At 44.8% G+C, this 18,343-nt stretch overlaps 1 protein-coding gene across 1 annotated transcript in view; it reads left to right on the forward strand.

The window, feature by feature from the left end:
• Position 1: 1 nt before the first annotated feature.
• Positions 2-18,343, forward strand: part of capn1 (calpain 1) — a 24,948-nt gene continuing 6,606 nt past the window's right edge. Inside the window, exons 1-10 of the mRNA XM_080547626.1 lie at positions 2-118; positions 3,265-4,053; positions 5,321-5,390; positions 8,011-8,129; positions 13,017-13,150; positions 13,870-14,038; positions 15,146-15,229; positions 16,155-16,240; positions 16,651-16,725; positions 17,723-17,883. Of these exons, the coding sequence (XP_080403752.1) occupies positions 3,802-4,053; positions 5,321-5,390; positions 8,011-8,129; positions 13,017-13,150; positions 13,870-14,038; positions 15,146-15,229; positions 16,155-16,240; positions 16,651-16,725; positions 17,723-17,883 (1,150 nt within the window). The 5' untranslated portion in view covers positions 2-118; positions 3,265-3,801. The remainder of the gene's footprint in view (positions 119-3,264; positions 4,054-5,320; positions 5,391-8,010; positions 8,130-13,016; positions 13,151-13,869; positions 14,039-15,145; positions 15,230-16,154; positions 16,241-16,650; positions 16,726-17,722; positions 17,884-18,343) is intronic.

Below are 18,343 nucleotides of genomic sequence, written 5' to 3' on the forward strand. Positions count from 1 at the left end.
TACAGTATGTGTGTCTGCAGAATAGTGGATGGAACAGAAACTAAACATGGAAGGGAACAGAGAGGGGGGAACAACAGATTGAGCGTCAAAACAACCACTTGGAAAGTAACAAACAAAGGTAGGGGAATTACATTCACCTTTATGAATGAGAAAATATAAGATATGCGTTCAAATAGAAGGTTTGCTTTGCACTGTGAGGTGCGCTTTAAACGCAATATGTTTTGCAATAATGTGGTTGTTTGAAGTTTACGACCGGATGTAGTTTTGGATACAGTGCAGACATTGACATTGTTTTAGATATAGAGAGATTTATATAGTTTATAGTCAATTAATGTTGGACTGACTTTAATTGCTTGCGAATTAAACTGTGCATTAGACTAAATTGCAACAGGCAAAAATATGCTATTATTAAGCATCAAGTCTCAATTGCTCTAGGCTAAACAACCTTATTAAGTGACAAAAATAATTGATGGTCTTCACTAAACTAAAATAAATACCAATATGTTTGGATTTGTTGTTTGAAAATCCACATGCGGAAACTGTCAATTTTAAAAGGCAGAGGGAGTGAATGTCCAGTTGTTTGCTGTGCCAATGCTGAGCCATGCATTGACAGCTCGTGAGCTTAGAATGAGAAGGTTCTATCTCCGTTTAGAATAATAAGGTTCTATCTCCGTTTAGGGCAGTTCAGAGATATTGAGCGTCAAAGTTTTTACATTCCATTATGTTCTGTGAGATGGAACCTTTGTATTTTATGAATTACTAACTCAAAAATGTCAACATTTTAAAAATAACACCACACAGGCATTAATAAACACCTAATGGATCAGATTATGTAAAAAACTCAATTTTGACAAAAATGGAGATAGAACCTTATAATTCTAACGTCACGAGCTCATCACAACACTCTTATCTCTCTGTGACCCGCACTTAATGGAGCGTCGTGAACCCCTAGAGAGAACTAAAGACACTTTCAATCTTTAATTACAGTTAGAGCAGACAAGAGGATAGTGAAACTGGATCCCTGAGCTATTTGGAAAGGCATGCACAATTACAATTGCACTGGTTCCAGTTTCACTCTGCGAGAAGAAGAATGGAACTATCAAGGCTACTGAAGTCCCCTAAAGACCCTCCACTATCAGTAGTCCAATGTAATAAACGGTAGCCTCTGTGTGTGTGTGTGTGTGTGTGTGTGTGTGTGTGTGTGTGTGTGTGTGTGACACACTGTTGCAACAAAATGCAAATGTTTTGACACACACGTGTGTGTGTGTGTGTGTGTGTGTGTGTCAAAACATTTGCATTTTGTTGCAACAGCCATCATCTACCAGTCTGTAGAAGGATTACGACTTCAAGGAATGTAGTTCCACCACCCAGAGCAACTCTTAACCGTATATGATCCCTATAATATGATCCTTAACCCCATGTTTGCAGGTGGCCTACAGTGTAGATTTCTATTTTATTCAACCGTATACATACAGGAAGTCCCGTTGATGTAAACAACAATAATAATAATAATAAATACTTTTACAAGTGAGACCTGGGATAGTGCCTCATTGCTTTTCAGTTGGTTTTAGTTTAGTTTAGATCTAGTTTAGTTATATAGTGTACAGCTCAAAGCAATCTCCATTATTTCACTCGAACACTAGGGGTTGTGAGATGTGTCTCAACTTGCACGAGTCTGCTGTCATTTCACATGTATGCAACTGTTTGCATCGAGTTGCAACATCAGGATGACACACTTGAAATATGAATCACATTCTGAACCTAATTTGTTCAAGGTACTTTTGATTACACACACAGTCACTTTCTTTCTGTCAGCTCTCTACCACTGGTTGGAGTTTGTAGTTAGACATTTCAAACTTCTTCTTCATACATGTAGCCTATGCATTCACTCAATGAAGGTGGAATAGGTATTTTGTAGTTGCTTGTTTAGTCACATTTACATTCTAGGTGGTGGAACTGCATTCCTCTCCTTTTCTCCCTGTTTTTACCCTCACACACGCCTTGGCAAACCATTTTGATGATGGGTGTGGCCCTGTGTAAACTGTGAAGGCTGTAACTGGGATCTCCTGCCCGCTCTGGACCAATGAAAAGCAGAGCTGAGCTCAGAGTTTGTTTTGATTGACAGATGGATGTGTAGTAAAACAGGAAGAGAGAGAGTGAGAGAGAGAGAGAGAGAGAGTTAGAGAGAGAGAGAGAGAGTAATATGAAAAGAGTTGACTATAGTCAAAGTCAGTCTTTATCAGGAAGAGAGAGAGAGAGAGAGAGAGAGAGAGAGAGAGAGAGAGAGAGAGAGAGAGAGAGAGAGAGAGAGAGGGAGAGAGGGAGAGAGAGAGAGTAAGAGAGAGAGAGAGAGTAATATGAAAAGAGAGAGAGTAATATGACAGCATTACTATGTTTTGATTGACAGATGTGTAGTAAAACAGGAAGAGAGAGAGAGAGAGAGACAGAGAGAGAGAGACACAGAGACACAGAGACACAGAGAGAGAGAGAGAGAGTAAGAGAGAGAGAGAGAGAGAGAGAGAGAGAGAGAGAGAGAGTGAGTGTAATATGAAAAGAGTTGACTATAGTCAAAGTCAGTCTTTATCAGTGAGGAGAGGCTGTGGAATCAATGACAGTGAATACATGATAATTAGTTGGCAGCTCCGTCTCCTGTTGTTCTTGGGGGAACTCCGTCCCATGTTGTAAAAGGTCACCACACCCTTTTTCAATACCCTGTTGTACTATCACACACCCAGTTACAGTCAATGACCCGAACAATACTGGCTGCTGGCTCGGATATTTTAATTTCACATTGTCCCACATCCAGCACTGTTTCAGCTATTCAACCATGGTAGATGTGTAACCACTAACCAGTCCAGCTTCTTTGTACAACATATCTGACTTTATAGTGTCTTCTTCATTTCAAATTCTTCTCAAATTGTTTTTTTTTTTCGTCCCTCCCCCCAAACCGTTCGTATATATTTAGCTGGTCTCAGTTTCAGTCTAAAACATAACAGCAGTCAGTTTGAGAGATGTGGCTGTTGTGAGTATTCCCTGTGTTATGCTGTGCTAGCATGTGTGCATGGCTGGTTGAAAATGAATAAGAGGTGGGGGAGGGGGTCTCTCTTCCTGGTTGTTTCTCATGCCATGGGTGTGTGTCTTGTTTCTTTTGTTACATAGCTGTGCAGGTCTGTGAATCTATGAATGATGAATACACATTATTACCTGCTTTTAAACATAATATTGAAATGTTTTTTTCACCAGTTCATTTTCTCTCTCTTCCAGGGGGTTACTGGTGGGACAAGTTAGAGCTGACTTGCTGTACTCCCATTGGCTTCGGGTTGTTGGCAAAAAATGTATACCAATCTGTGATTGGTGCCTGTTGTTGCCGTGGCTCCCAAGATCTGCCGGGTATCGCAAAGGCGTCTTACTCCAGAGCCCATCCTCTGAGACATCGTTCTGACACCTTTACAGGATTGTGACTGTGCACAGCCTCCCACTCAGCCAACTGCCTTGTCTTAATACTGGCTGCCTGCAGTTCTCCTCTAGTTCATGATTGGACACATCCCCCCACAACCCACACAACCATCTTCTGTCATCCTTACATGATTGTGACCCCCACCACTCTCCATTAAAGCCTAACTGCCATAGGCTAATATCCCAGGCTCATCTATAATTCAAGCCTCCCAATTGGCTGTTAGAAGATCCCCCTCTCTGAATTCCGATTGGACCTCGATCCCCCCATTAACTCCTTTCCTTATCGGTCCTTGCATCGGGCGGTGACCTTTGACCTAGTATTCCTGGCCGCGCGGAGAGGTCAAGATGGAGAACGTGTACGCGTCGGGGATGGCCGCCAAGCTCAGGAGCCAATGGGACCGGGACGAGGGGCTGGGCCAGAACCACAACGCCGTCAAGTTCCTGGGCCAGGACTTTGAGTCCTTGCGGGCTCGCTGCCTCCAGAGCCGCGGCCTGTTCGAGGACAGCCTCTTCCCTTGCACCGCCTCTTCCATGGGGTTCAACGAGCTGGGCCCGCGCTCCTCCAAGACCCAGGGCATGCGCTGGAGTAGACCCACGGTGAGATGATGACACAGTGACCGCCGGACTACCAAATCCTGCCTGTACTCAGCTTCAGTCATGGTGAAATAGAAGCAATGCAGAGTACACTAATAATAATAATAATAATAATAATACATTTATTTTATAAGGCGCCTTTCAAGGCACTCAAGGTCGCCGTACAACAAATAAAATAAAAAAACAGTTACAAAATTCAAATACAATTAAAAATCAGAGAGGAAATATACAGTATATACATAGCTAGCAGCAGAGCAACACGGGAACAGTAAGTCAACGGACATACGCCTGAGTAAACCGTAAACAAGTGAGTTTTGAGGTGAGTTTTGAATGTGGAGATTGAATCAATGTTCCACTGTGTTGTACTGAGTGAGTTTTCTTACTGCTACCCCACTCGGGATGTGAAAAATCATATTGGTGTTATCGTGTACTCACAGGCCGGGAGCCTCGTTCGTTCCTGTAATCAGTGAACCTGAGTCCTTAGTTAACAGCAGGGATCACTGAGCCTCCTGGCTCTGCTGTCCTCAGCTGATCCTCAGTCTCCTCCTCGTCGCTACACTATGAATATGACACCACAGTATTATACAGGACACGACTTAGAGATTTGTTTATCATTTTAACAGCTAACAGCTTCCTTCCCACTCCATGACAGTGTGCTCTATTGTTTTATCTCTATAAGGAGGAAGTGTACTAGGCAATGTTGTGTTCATTACCGGAGAAAAAAGACTGCATTCATTCTCCTCCTATGTGTGCATGTGAGTGACAGAGAAATAGTGTGTGTGTGTGTGTGTGTGTGTGTGTGTGTCTGTGTGTGTGTGTGTGTGTGTGTCTTGGCGTGTCTGTCAAGCTAACCCCCCCCCCCCCCTATGTAATATTTACATCCCTGAAGAGTTTTACGGCTGTGTGAAATGCGTGAAGGATCTTTATATAGCCCGAGTCGTACGCTCGCTGCTGCCGACTGAGGGACGGTCGTGAAGCAGAGAAAGGAAATCAGGGCAGAGACACAGAGACAGTACAGAGACAGTACTTGGTACTTGGCATAACTGGAATATCTCATCCCTCCTAAAAAAGCGAACCGTTTAATTATGTATGATTCAGCGAGGCTGATAACATGAGGTGAAGATGAACAGAGGAACGGCGGTGGTGCAGTTCGTGCTGTAGAATATCACCCCTGTGGTGAAAGGGAAAGCGCATGGGGAAATATAAGTCATGTCACATCTGTGTGCGTGTGTGTGTGCGTGTGTGTGTGTGCGTGTGTGTGCTCTTACAGGAGATCTGCTCCCGCCCCCAGTTCATTGTGGATGGAGCCACTCGCACAGATATCTGCCAAGGAGCCCTGGGTGAGTCTAGGTTTGGATGGATCCTCATTATCAGTCTGGCAGAACAGCCCTCTAATAACAGAGTTACCACTGTAGTCACGGCTGAGAGAGGGAGGGAGGGAGGGAGGGAGAGGAGAGAGGGAGAGAGGGAGAGAGGGAGAGAGAGAGAGAGAGAGAGAGAGAGAGACAGAGAGAGAGAGACAGACAGAGACAGACAGAGAGAGAGAGAGGAGAGAGAGAGAGAGAGACAGACAGAGAGAGAGAGACAGAGAGAGAGAGAGAGGATGTGTTATAAATGTCCTCTGCACTCTTACGGTATGCAAGATTAAAGAAAGATGTATTATCAACCAGCCCCACCCCCCACCTAATTCAACAGATCACTGTTAACAAGACTTCCCCTTCTACCACAGAGCTCACAGCTCCCCTATAGCAAACACAAGGAGTGCTATGAGAAATACAACGTCCAGGTTGATGCCTTGCTTTCACCAACCCCTTAAAAACATGACTTATATCACGGCCCTCGCCCCTCTCCGTCTTGTGTTTCCTACGTAAGAATAGTGCCATCTTCACCTGCCCCAGAAGAAAATGTACAATTTCACATTTGTTTGTTCTTCTTTTCTGTTATAATAACCAAAAACTGGTGTAGTGGTTAAACTCTCACATTGACTGCAACATGCCGAAAAGAGGGGTTAGCCTCACACACTCCATGAAGCATTGAAAAATGCTCTCTCCTTGAGTACAGAATGGACATCCCTTTCCAACATCCGGGTTTAGTATAGAAACAAAAAGCATTGACAGAAATGATGCCCTGCAACACCCTTCATTGCATATCACCAGTGCCCTTTGTTAACAGTGGCTTATACAGCGCTCCCCACACCTGCCCCTTCAGGCTTGTCTTTGCTGACCACCTTATAGCACAAACCCCTGTGCTTCCCTGTCCCAACCCCCCTGCCCCCCGCCCCCCACCCTCCTAGGAAGCAGTGGTGCACTGTGGTCTGATGTAATTAAGTTGAGTGTGATCCCTAGAGAGAGAGAGAGAGAGAGAGAGAGAGAGAGAGAGAGAGAGAGAGAGAGAGAGAGAGAGAGAGAGAGAGAGAGAGAGAGAGAGAGAGAGAGAGAGAGAGAGAGAGAGAGAGAGAGAGAGAGAGAGAGAGAGAGAGAGAGAGAGAGAGAAAAGATGGGAGTGAGTGAGAGCACGCTGAACAGTAATCATCATTTTCCTGCGGTGTGTTTTTCTCCTCACAGCCCCACTTATCCATAATTCATATTCCTCCGCTTCTCTATTTGAAATGTGTAAAGAAGCCTCCCTCTGTGCTCCGGCTGAGATGAGCTGGCACAGGAACAACTTGACTGTAATCAACACAGGAGAGGTTCTGCTCTGACGCCGAGCCTCTCCTCTACCACAGAGAGCATGTTCAACCTTATGAAAGCTGCTTCGGTCTTCTGAGGGCCTGAGGCGCCAAAACGCCTGTGTATACGCACATGTGCTCCTTACTCATCTTATTCAGAGGGGCCTGTTGACACAACACCTTTTTAAAAAGTGCTTGAGCATAGATTTTCATTGTTTTCTTTCTCTTTTTTTGTTTGTTATTTTTTCTGAGTGGGGCAGTCCCATATTTTTCATTTTATTGACAGATACAGTAGAGATTTAGACAGGAAGGATGGGTGAGAGAGAGAAGAGGGATGACATGCAGGATATGTCCCCGGGCCGGAATCGAACCGGGAACCCTGCGGTTACATGGTCAGCGCTTAACCCGCTACGCCACCTAAGCGCCCCAGATTTTTATTGTTTTCTATGGGACAATGGATGCGTGTCGGGGGGGCTGGGTGCACTCCCACCACATAGCGACTTTTGAGCGTGCCTCGGGAGATGCTTCTTTTGCAGTCGAGGAAAAGGTCACACACACACACACACTTCTAATGCCAGGGTGAAGCCTGTATATAAACAGAGCCTCTGACCCACCTACGATAGATCTGACTCCTCTCTTTATGGGTTCTTTACCAAGAGAGTTCCAGTTTTACCAAGTTCAATCCACCTAGCCTGAATAACTCCCACTTCAAAAACAGCATCTAAAAAACAGCAGCTTAAAAATCAGTTTTGCGATGGTTGCGAATATTCAAGTGAAAAAACGGCAGGGAAGGTTTGACACAGGGTGATGATAAACAATTGGTGATTATCTGACTAAGGTTAGATAGAGGTTGTGTTGGCTTGTTAGATAGAGTTGTGTTGGCTTGTTAGATAGAGGTTGTGTTGGCTTGTTTTAGTTGGTATTTACTGAGAAACTAAGTGTAAGTAAGTAAGTACCATAAGTAAGTAAGTAAGTACAATGTATGTCTATAGCACCTATCCCAGACCAGGGGTCACAAAGTGCTTTACAAATACAAGAACAAGAACAAGAATAAAACAGCAAAAGTCATAGCAGGTTAAAATAGGCAAACAAGTGAAAATAAGAACAAGTAACAAACAACAAGTGTACAACAATATCAACAGGACACAGAAAGACAGGCTTTTGGGGGCTAGCCGAGTGGTAACATTGGATACTTTGTGGTTGTGGTATTTACATACCTCCTCGGGGAGGGGTGTGTTCCATGTTGTGCTGTGTTAAGTCTCGTGTGTTGAGTGTGTTCTGTTGTGTTGCAGGTGACTGTTGGCTCTTGGCAGCCATTGCCTCGTTGACTCTGAACGACAACCTCCTCCACAGAGTGGTGCCCCACGGGCAGAACTTTGGCAGCCAATACGCCGGCATCTTTCACTTCCAGGTGACTCCACTGACACTCACACTCACACATTCTCTGTATGAAACAGCTATGGTATTCATGTAATGCCTGTAATTGGATACTACTTTAGATAATTGTAACCCTTTACTGGAAACTACCCTCTTATGAATCACATAATGTCATGTAAACATAATCAAATGTATTCACTGCAATTGTAAGTCGCTTTGGATAAATATATATGTGCCATTTAGCATAATATTCAAGTATTATAATCAAAATGAATATGCAACAGATTTCTCCGTAGCCTCTTATTAAACCACACAGGGGAATGGAAGGTAATGAAAGGGTTAGGGTGTTTACAAACGTTGTTTACATTCCCTTTTGTACCCTTTGCCTTCGCTAGACTTGACTGCCAATGGCCTCTGGCCCAGAGGATAGATTACTTCTTCTTGCGATGACTGATAGATGATTCACTTACTTCTTAGACAAAAAAAATTTGGGATAAAAACGTCAGCAATGTTAATGAGACTAACTTGAGTCATCGGTCCTCGGTAATAAACCAGTTTTATACACCCACCTAAAATCAGTAAAGTCACAGAGGTTGTTTGAGATAGGTTGGCTGAGGATGAAGCACAGAAGGCCCCCCCCCCCGCCCAGTCACTCTAGCTTCCCTCTGCCTCCTAGGACCCAGGCCTTATCACATGAACTTTGCTTTGTGTACACACACACACACCCATACACACACACACACATACACATAAAACCCCCCCGAGCACAGCCACACCTGCCGCTCAGTCTAGTATTCGGCTCCTGTGTAGATGTGTTGATGGAAGTCCCCTCGCTACAGTGGCCAGGTGGACATTACACATCATGGTTCACCTGCCAGAGAAGGGTGTGGATGAGGTGTGTGTGTGAGAGAAAGAGAGAGAGCAAAAGGGGAGATTACGAGTGTAAGAAAGAAGTGTGTGTGTGTGTGTGTGTGTCTGTGTCTGTGTCTATCTGTGTATGGGTGTGTGCGTGTGTGTGTCTGTGTCTGTGTCTATCTGTGTATGGGTGTGTGTGTGTCTGTGTGTGTGTGTGTGTGTGTGTCTGTGTCTGTGTCTATCTGTGTATGGATGTGTGTGTGTGTGTGTGTCCGTGTCTGTGTCTATCTGTGTATGGGTGTGTGCGTGTGTGTGTGTCTATCTGTGTATGGGTGTGTGTGTGTGTGTGTCTATCTGTGTATGGGTGTGTGTGTGTGTGTGTGTGTGTGTGCGTGTGCAGTGTAAGTGGGAGGTAGGAGAGGCCCAGTAGAGGATTCCACATATCTTCTCTCTGAACCCTTTGATTGCTGCCAGCTGCCCAGATTAATGAACTGAAGCTGAGTGCCAACCATGCTGCCAGGACACATCAGGGCCAGAGACACTGGTGGACTCAGGGGGGGGGGCGACTGGCTCTTGAGGAAGCTTTACCTTCCTGAAGAGGTGGGCCAAGAACTGTGGCGCAGAAAGATTATGATCAATGGTCAAGCAAGAATAGTGACTTCTTCTTCAGGCAGGAAACTGCTATGTAATGCTAACCACTCTGACAGGAAGGGGCTCTTTTGGCTTTTTTGGCCTTATTGCTTGGTGCTTTTTGTCTGCTATTTTCTCTCTGCGCTCAATGTGACTTCGCTTAATAAACGGCCTCTTTGGAGACAATTGATTTAAGCTCTTTGTGCTTTAATAAGGTTTACTCAATCTATTAAGAATCAATAAAATCCACAACACCTGTCAGCACAGTGCTGACTGTGAGAGGAACCATATATACTAATACTACAACTCCAATGGGAAACGGACAGGCTGGCTTGCAAAACATAAAGACGAATGAAACCAGTATTTAGAAAAATAGCTGATTGACATGCCATGGTTCATACGGTTTCAGTCAACCCTGCAGGAATCAGAAGTCCACCAGATGCTTGTTGTTAAATGCCCCAAGCAGCCTCCCCCTGCTCCAATGAAATAGCACTCCAATGTTTCCCTGATTCTGTTGACACGTAAACAGATGCATGTTTGTAGTATGTACGTCGTTTTTCTGTGGCAACCCCGGTCTGCCCTGCCGTCTGCAGTCAACCGTACACTGACCACATCTTGCAACGGTCGCTTTGGCCCTGCAGAGCAGCATGCAAAATGAATCCATCTCATACACACACATACTCACAGACACATGTGCGTTCTTACAAACACGCAGTCGCACACACACACACACACGCACACACACACACGCACACGCACACACAGACACACACACACACACACACACACACACACACACAAACACAAACACACACAAATATGATCTCAGCTGTGCTTCTCTCTGCTCTATACTGCCCCTCCCCTCCCCCTCCCCTCCCCTCCCCCTCCCCTCCCCTCCCCCCCCCTCCCCTCCCCCCCTCCCCTCCCCCTCCCTCTCCCCTCCCCCTCCCCCTCCCCTCCCCCTCTACCGTTGTTTTGGATTCAATTGGAACAAGCCCTCTCCCCCTCCCCTCTCCCCCTCCCCTCCCCTCCCCGTTCACCGTTGTTTTGGATTCAATTGGAACAAGCCCTCTGGTGAACCTCATTCTCGTCTCACTAAGTCAGACTTCAGAAATTTGATTACGGGGTTCTTCTGAGATTAGCTTCGTTGTATCTGCTTATTTTGACACTGAAGAAATATTGCTGTAATATCCACACAACCACATTAGTGCGCTGTAATGTGTTTTGGCGGAGCATTGTTATTACATTATCAGTCAACCGTTCTACAGGTGAGGGAAAATGCTACATTATTGAGCAGCCAGCGGTTCTCCCTCTAAAAGCACCCTAACATCACTGTAGGCTACCTTACCAGTGGTGTAGTCTAGGTGATACGCAGGACTAACGCTGTATACCCACTAGGAAAGGCCAAGGATTTCCATATACCCACTTAAACATGTGTGAGGATACGTAACGGCGTTTTGTGACAGAACTTTCTACTTTCATTCATAAAATGAATCACCCCGTCTGTGTTACGAAGCACTTGAATTTTGGACCATTGGGACTGACTATAGCGTCTTATTATATACCATCAAAGGGGGGGAGATGCGACCTGAAATATGTCAAAAAAACTATCATGCACAGATCAGCCTTATATAGCCTAATAACGTCTAGACTAGAGAATAGAAACTGTCCACATAAAGGCTTTCAGCTCAGAGTGACTCCTTGTGAAATACTCTACCTCTGAGAGAATCGTCGTGGATTAATATGGTGAGTGCTTGGCCATACAGTCGAGAGAGAGAGAGAGAGAGAGAGAGAGAGAGAGAGAGAGAGAGAGAGAGAGAGAGAGAGAGAGAGAGAGAGAGAGAGAGAGAGAGAGAGAGAGAGAGAGAGAGAGAGAGAGAGAGAGAGAGAGAGAGAGAGAGAGAGAGAGAGAGAGAGAGAGAGAGAGAGAGAGAGAGAGAGAGAGAGAGAGAGAGAGAGAGAGAGAGAGAGAGAGAAACAGATAAATCACAATATACCCACTAGAAAAAACTAGACTAGACCACTGCTACCTACCACGGTGTTGCTGTGGAGGAGGCCGGCGGCATCGTTGCTCATGAACCTGCTGGATAAAGTGATTTCTGGTTAACAGTTGAGAGAGGGATTTCTGGTTACCACAGGTGTAACCACTGACAGCCCCCCCCCCCCCCCGCCACGTTGGGCTGCATAGTGATAGGTATTGATATTGATTATGGTGGAGGGTATTGATCTCTGAGAATAGTTCAGGTAAAGATGTCTCTCGTCTCTGCGTTGTGTCATTCCAACCATTCAATGTAAAATAGCCCCCCCAGCAATACGGTTTTCAGCTTCAGTGATAGACCTCAAACACGGGTTGCTGGGTCAGGAGAATTAGATGGCTCGGGTTGCTGGCTCAGGAGAATAGATTTATTACAGAATTGCCGCATATAGGATACAATGCACATTCGCTCTCTCATTCCAGCTCGCAACAAACTCCAACCCAACAACAAGATCTTTTCACACAGACAGAAGCATTATAAGACACACATCTCACAGTTGTTGACATCCCCCATCAGACCATCCTGCAGCTGGTATCTGAAAACATTGATAAACTGTCTCTGGATCAGTCTGGTAAACAGCCCTCGATTTGTGAGACTCTGCATTTTCACCTCTGACTTAATTTTCACCTTCTGTAATAAATCTAATCTAAACACAGTGGATATGATTATAATTGTGATACAAAATATTGTTCAAATCCTTCAATAGGCTGTTTTAAGGGTCACTTCTGCCCCCTGGTGGCTATAGGCTGTAAGTGACAGTAAACTCCCAGGGTCTCTTAAAGTAGAAGTTGGTTGTTTTTGTTGTTTGTAGCCGCCCTGCACTAGTACAACTAATTAAACTAATCATCTAGTGACCAAACCTCTGACTCCTGGGCCCGGGTTGGTAAACATGGGATTAATAACAGAACATTGGATTAGATTATGGGACAAAATAATCCCCACTTTAACCAGTGTCCAGGAGCAACCCTCATATACCTTATAACTCTTATTCTTGAATTTTAGAGGTACAATGCAAACCTGAGATTATCATGTAGTCTTAGGGATATAACCTCTTCATCCTCCTGTGCTTGCAGTTCTGGTAGTAGAGGTAGAGGTATTAAAACTCTAGGCGATGATTCGTGAGCTTAGAATTATATGGTTCTATTATATGGCCCTATGGTTAGGGCAGTTCAGAGATATTGAGCGTCAACGTTTTTTTACTAACTTTTATTACTAACTAAAAAAATGTTAACATTTTAAAAATAACACCACACAGGCATTAATAAACACCTAATGGATCAGATTATGTAGAAAACTCAATTTTGACAAAAATGGAGATAGAACCTTATAATTCTAATGTCACGGATTGTCTAGGCCAGGGCTATAACCTCTGTACCCTTCTTCTTCTCCTGTGTTTGCAGTTCTGGCAGTTCGGGGAGTGGGTGGATGTGGTGATTGATGACAGGCTGCCGGTGAAGGACGGCAAGCTGCTGTTCGTCCACTCAGCAGAGGGTGGAGAGTTCTGGAGCGCACTGCTGGAGAAGGCCTACGCCAAGTAAAGAGGGATGGGGAGATGGAGAACAGGGGAGGGGAGGGGAGGGGAGGAGAGGAGAGAGAGGGGGGGAGGGTGTGTGTGAAAATGCACTGCTGGAGAAGGCCTACGCCAAGTAAAGAGGGATGGGGGAATGGAGAACAGGGGAGGGGAGGGGAGGGGAGGAGAGTGAGGGGGGAGGGGGGTGAAAATGATATGTTTATGGGTCATGGGTTATGACTTGTTTTATTTGACCCACTCTCTGTCAGTGTAGTGTGATATACAGGGGCCGGATTCACAAAAGTGTTCTTAAGATAAAACATAAGTCAATTCATAAGAAAAAAAATAAGATGTTCCTAAGAATGTTCTTAAACCCTATTCACCATTTTTTTCTTAAGAACGCTTTGTGAATCCGGCCCCAGGACTGTACATTAGGTGTGAATAGTGTCTCTGTGGTATGCTGCTGTGTGTATACTATTAACTATACATGTTTAGAGTATTTACATTGTCGTGTGACACTAAAACACCCGAGAGTCCTTAACTTATTTCAGCGCTGATTTAGATCATCTCTATTCATTTATGTAGAATAGCCAGCCACTGGCAACCCCATTGTTTCACTGTCTACAATTCCTCAGTTCTGTCGTCTACGATTCCTCACAAGATATGAATGAAAAGAAGCTTTAAATTCACTAAAATAACGTTTTAACAAATGAAAATCCCTCGTGGCTGTTTGTGTCCTCCAGACTGGCCGGCTGCTACGAGGCGCTGTCGGGAGGCAGCACGTCCGAGGGCTTCGAGGATTTCACGGGGGGCGTGACGGAGATGTTCGATCTGAGCAAGGCGCCCTCTGACCTCTACAGCATCATCGGCAGGGCCGTGGAGAGAGGCTCGCTGCTGGGCTGCTCCATAGACGTCAGTACTGCAACCTACTACACAACCTTTTTTCACTTCTCATTTCGTGACCTTAGAATGATAAGGTTCTATCTCCGTTTAGAATGATAAGGTTCTATCTCCGTTTAGGGCAGTTCAGAGATATTGAGCGTCAAAGTTTTTACATTCCATTATGTTTTGTGAGATGGAACCTTTGTATTTTATGAATTACTAACTAAAAAATGTCAACATTTTAAAAAATAACACCACACAGGCATTAATAAACACCTAATGGACAGATTATGTAAAAAACTCAATTTTGACAAAAATGGAGATAGAACCTTATAATTCTAACGTCACGATTTGTAGATACTGTTCTGACACTGACTGATCCTACTGACTGATACTGTATGTTACACTGCATTCATTATTAGATATATGGGTCGCTTGCTTCAACCATTTATACTATACATCAGCTCTTACATCATGTAAAGCGCTTTGAATTGCCCCTGTTGTATGAAATGTGCTACAAATAAAACACAAACAAATACAAATACACCTGCCTTGCCTTGCCTTATATACTAGTGTAGTAGCCTACAGTATACTGCATGGATTCTGTGGGTTGCTTGCTTCATCAGCTCTGAATTATTTTAAGACAACTTAACTTGACAAGCTACGGCTGCTTTCTGGACCCCAGTATTGTCATGGATACTGGCTGACATATCCATGTCTGTGTATGCCATTGACCGTCACATCAACATCTACTATGTCTATGGCTCTGACCTTCGCTGACCATTTCTGCGGTGCACACGTCACGTCACATGGGGTTTATTTCTCACTTCACCCTGAAACCACCTATGATACTGATGATCATCAACAACGAATCACCCATAAAATCACCCTTTAAACAGGGATTACTTTCCACACCGTTAACTCAGGGTTAAGATTGTTCTCTGGACTAGCTTACCCATAATTCACCCATGGCTTTTTTGACACTGTGTTTTGGGTGATTTCTGGGGCTAACCTTGAAAAATCAGTGCTACCCCCCCTGCTCCAGAGCAGGGCCAGCTAGCCCTAGGCTAACGCTAACGCAGTGTGAAAAGGCCCAATGACTGTCACAGTGACCACATGTCTCTGCCTCATCCCCAGACCGCCAACTCGGGGGAGCAAGAGGCCGTCACCTTCAAGAAGCTGGTGAAAGGCCACGCCTACTCAGTGACGGGGGTGGATGAGGTGAGTCGATGACCTGGCTGGACCTCTGCCCTGGTTTGATTGACACACTACAGTGCCATTTAGCCAACTCGTGACGTTAGAATTATAAGGTTCTATCTCCATTTTTGTCAAAATTGAGTTTTTTACATAATCTGATCCATTAGGTGTTTATTAATGTCTGTGTGGTGTTATTTTTTTAAATGTTGACATTTTTGAGTTAGTAATTCATAAAATACAAAGGTTCCATCTCACAAAACATAATGGAATGTAAAAACTTTGACGCTCAATATCTCTGAACTGCCCTAAACGGAGATAGAACCTTATCATTCTAAGCTCACGAACTGCCTAGTACTATGTTGCTCCGATATTCACACTAGCATACTATTTACTGTAGATCGTATACCTGGTGGTATGTTGGTGTAGATATCGGAACATAGCCTGTATGTTGAGCTATCCTGAGCTGTTGGAAAGAGAGTGAGAACATGATTAAGTGAAATCCAAATGTAGCCCAGCTGCTGGACAGATCAGACAGTACTGAAATGTAAGCCAATGTGAATGAATGAATGAATGAATGAATGAATGAATGAATCTCTTTATTGTCATTGTAACAGGTACAACGAACTTCAAATGCAAACCCTAGGTGCTAACAAACAAACACAGTCCTAAGATAATAAAAAAAACAAGAATGAGACATAAATAGGGGGGGATATAAATAAAAATAGGGGGATAAGTGGTCGGTAGACATCTGAGAATGTATCTATAATGTGAACTTCTATACTTCTATACACTATATGGCCTATTCACAGGGGGGTATATAGACAGGGGGGAGTTAGCATGTAACTGTGTACTTTTATAAACACATCATGCATGTAACTGTGTACTTTTATAAACATATAACGTAATGTGTATGATAGGCCTGATATAATGGCGTTTCCTTTTACAATAGGTGGTGTACAGGGGGAACATGACCAAACTGGTCCGCATCCGCAACCCCTGGGGAGAGACAGAGTGGACTGGGGCCTGGAGCGACAAGTAAGAGAGAGTAGCATCACGTAACACCTCTCATATTACATACCATAGAACCAATGAGAAGACATAGTACATGTTACACCAGTGAGAGTGCTTTTCTAGTGGTATTGATATGGACTACAGTCAATGATGTTAGAATTATAAGGTTCTATCTTCATTTTTGGTCAGAATTGAGTTTTTTACATAATTTGATTCATTAGGTGTTTATTAATGCCTGTGTGGTGTTATTTTTAAAATGTTGACATTTTTGAGTTAGTAATTCATAAAATACAAAGGTTCCATCTCACAAAACATAATGGAATGTAAAAACTTTGACGCTCAATATCTCTGAACTACCCTAAACAGAGATAGAACCTTATCATTCCAAGCTCACGAGTCAATGATGTTTTTTCATGATGAACTTGTGACCTCAGCTCCAGAGAATGGGAGAGCGTGGACCGCTCCGTCAGAGGCCGTCTCCAGAACCGCAGTGAGGACGGGGAGTTCTGGTGAGTGTGTGTGTGTGTGTGTGTGTGTGTGTGTGTGTGTGTGTGTGACATTGAGTACAGTATAATAAAAAATAATATCTTATTTGTATAGTGCTTTTCCTGCAAACGTTGCAGCTCAAAGTGCTCCAATCATTATATAATCATCATTTAATTATTTTGTCATTTAAAGGCAATATTAAAAAGATGGGTTTTTAGTCTTGACTTGAACATATTTGCTGAGGTTGCATCCCTAATGTAAACTGGCAGTGCATTCCGCAATTTGGATGCATAACACGAGAATGCAGCCTCACCAAATCTCTTCTTTTGTACATGGTGGTACACAGAGAAAGCCACCGTCAGAAGACCTGAGAGCTCTGTTGGGCTGATATGCTAGCAAAAGGTCTTTCAGATATTCTGGTGCTATGCCAGTGAGAGCTTTATATACAAGCAGAAGGATCTTGAAATCTATTCTGAACTTAACAGGAAGCCAGTGTAGAGTCTCTAAGGGTGTGTGTTCAGTGTTTAAGGGTGTGTATTCAGTGTTTAAGGATGTGTGTGTTACAGTGTTTAAGGGTGTGTGTTACAGTGTTTACTAAGTATGTGTCTTTATGGAATCTTTTGTGAGTATGTCTCTGTCTTCCTCTCCATCCATCCCCTTCTCCCTCTCCATCCATCCCCTTCTCCCTCCATCCCCTTCTCCCTCCATCCCCTCCCTCTCTCTCCCTCTCTCTCCCTCTCCCTTCTCCCTCTCTGTCATCTTCCCCCTCTCCCTCTCCCTCTCCCTCTCTCTCCCTCTCCCTCTCCCTCTCTCTCCCTCCCTCTCCCTCTCCCTCTCCCTCTCCATCCATCCCCTTCTCCCTCTCCCTCTCCATCCATCCCCTTCTCCCTCTCCATCCATCCCCTTCTCCCTCTCCCTCTCCCTCTCCCCCTCCCTCTCCCTCTCCCTTCTCCCTCTCCCTCTTCCTCTCCCTCTCCCTCTCCCTCTCCCTCTGCGATCCTTCCGCTCTCCCTCCCTCAGGATGTCGTTCAGTGACTTCCTGCGTGAGTTCAGTCGTCTGGAGATCTGTAACCTGACAGCCGACGCTCTGCAGGCCGGCCAGCAGAAGAAGTGGAGCTCCTCCCTCTATCAGGGGGAGTGGAGGAGGGGCAGCACTGCGGGGGGCTGCAGGAACTTCCCAGGTATGAGGGGAAGGAAGAGGGAAGGAGGGAGGGAGGGAGAGAAGGAATGAGAGAGGGAGGGAGGGAGGGAGAGAGGGAAGGAGGGAGGGAGAGAGGGAAGGAGGGAGGGAGAGAAGGAATGAGAGAGGGAGGGAGGGAGGGAGGGAGGGAGGGAGGGAGAGAGGGGTAGTGGTGGTCTAGTGGATAGTGAGTTGGACTTGTGATCGGAAGGTTGTGAGTTCAAATCCCGCCTGAAGCCACACCACTACTAGTGTGCCCTTGAGTAAGGCACTTAGCCCTCAGTTACTCCAGGGGGAATGTCCCTGTAATTCGTAATTGTAAGTCGCTTTGGATAAAGGCGTCTGCTAAATGGCAAAATTATTATTAATTAAAATTAGGGAAGGAGGGAGGGAGAGAGGGAAGGAGGGAGGGAGAGAAGGAATGAGAGAGGGAGGGAGGGAGAGAGGGAAGGAGTCAGGGA

The sequence above is a fragment of the Nansenia antarctica genome, assembly GCF_963989245.1.
Source record: "Nansenia antarctica genome assembly, chromosome: 17".
In the NCBI taxonomy this organism is placed as follows: Eukaryota; Metazoa; Chordata; class Actinopteri; order Argentiniformes; family Microstomatidae; genus Nansenia; species Nansenia antarctica.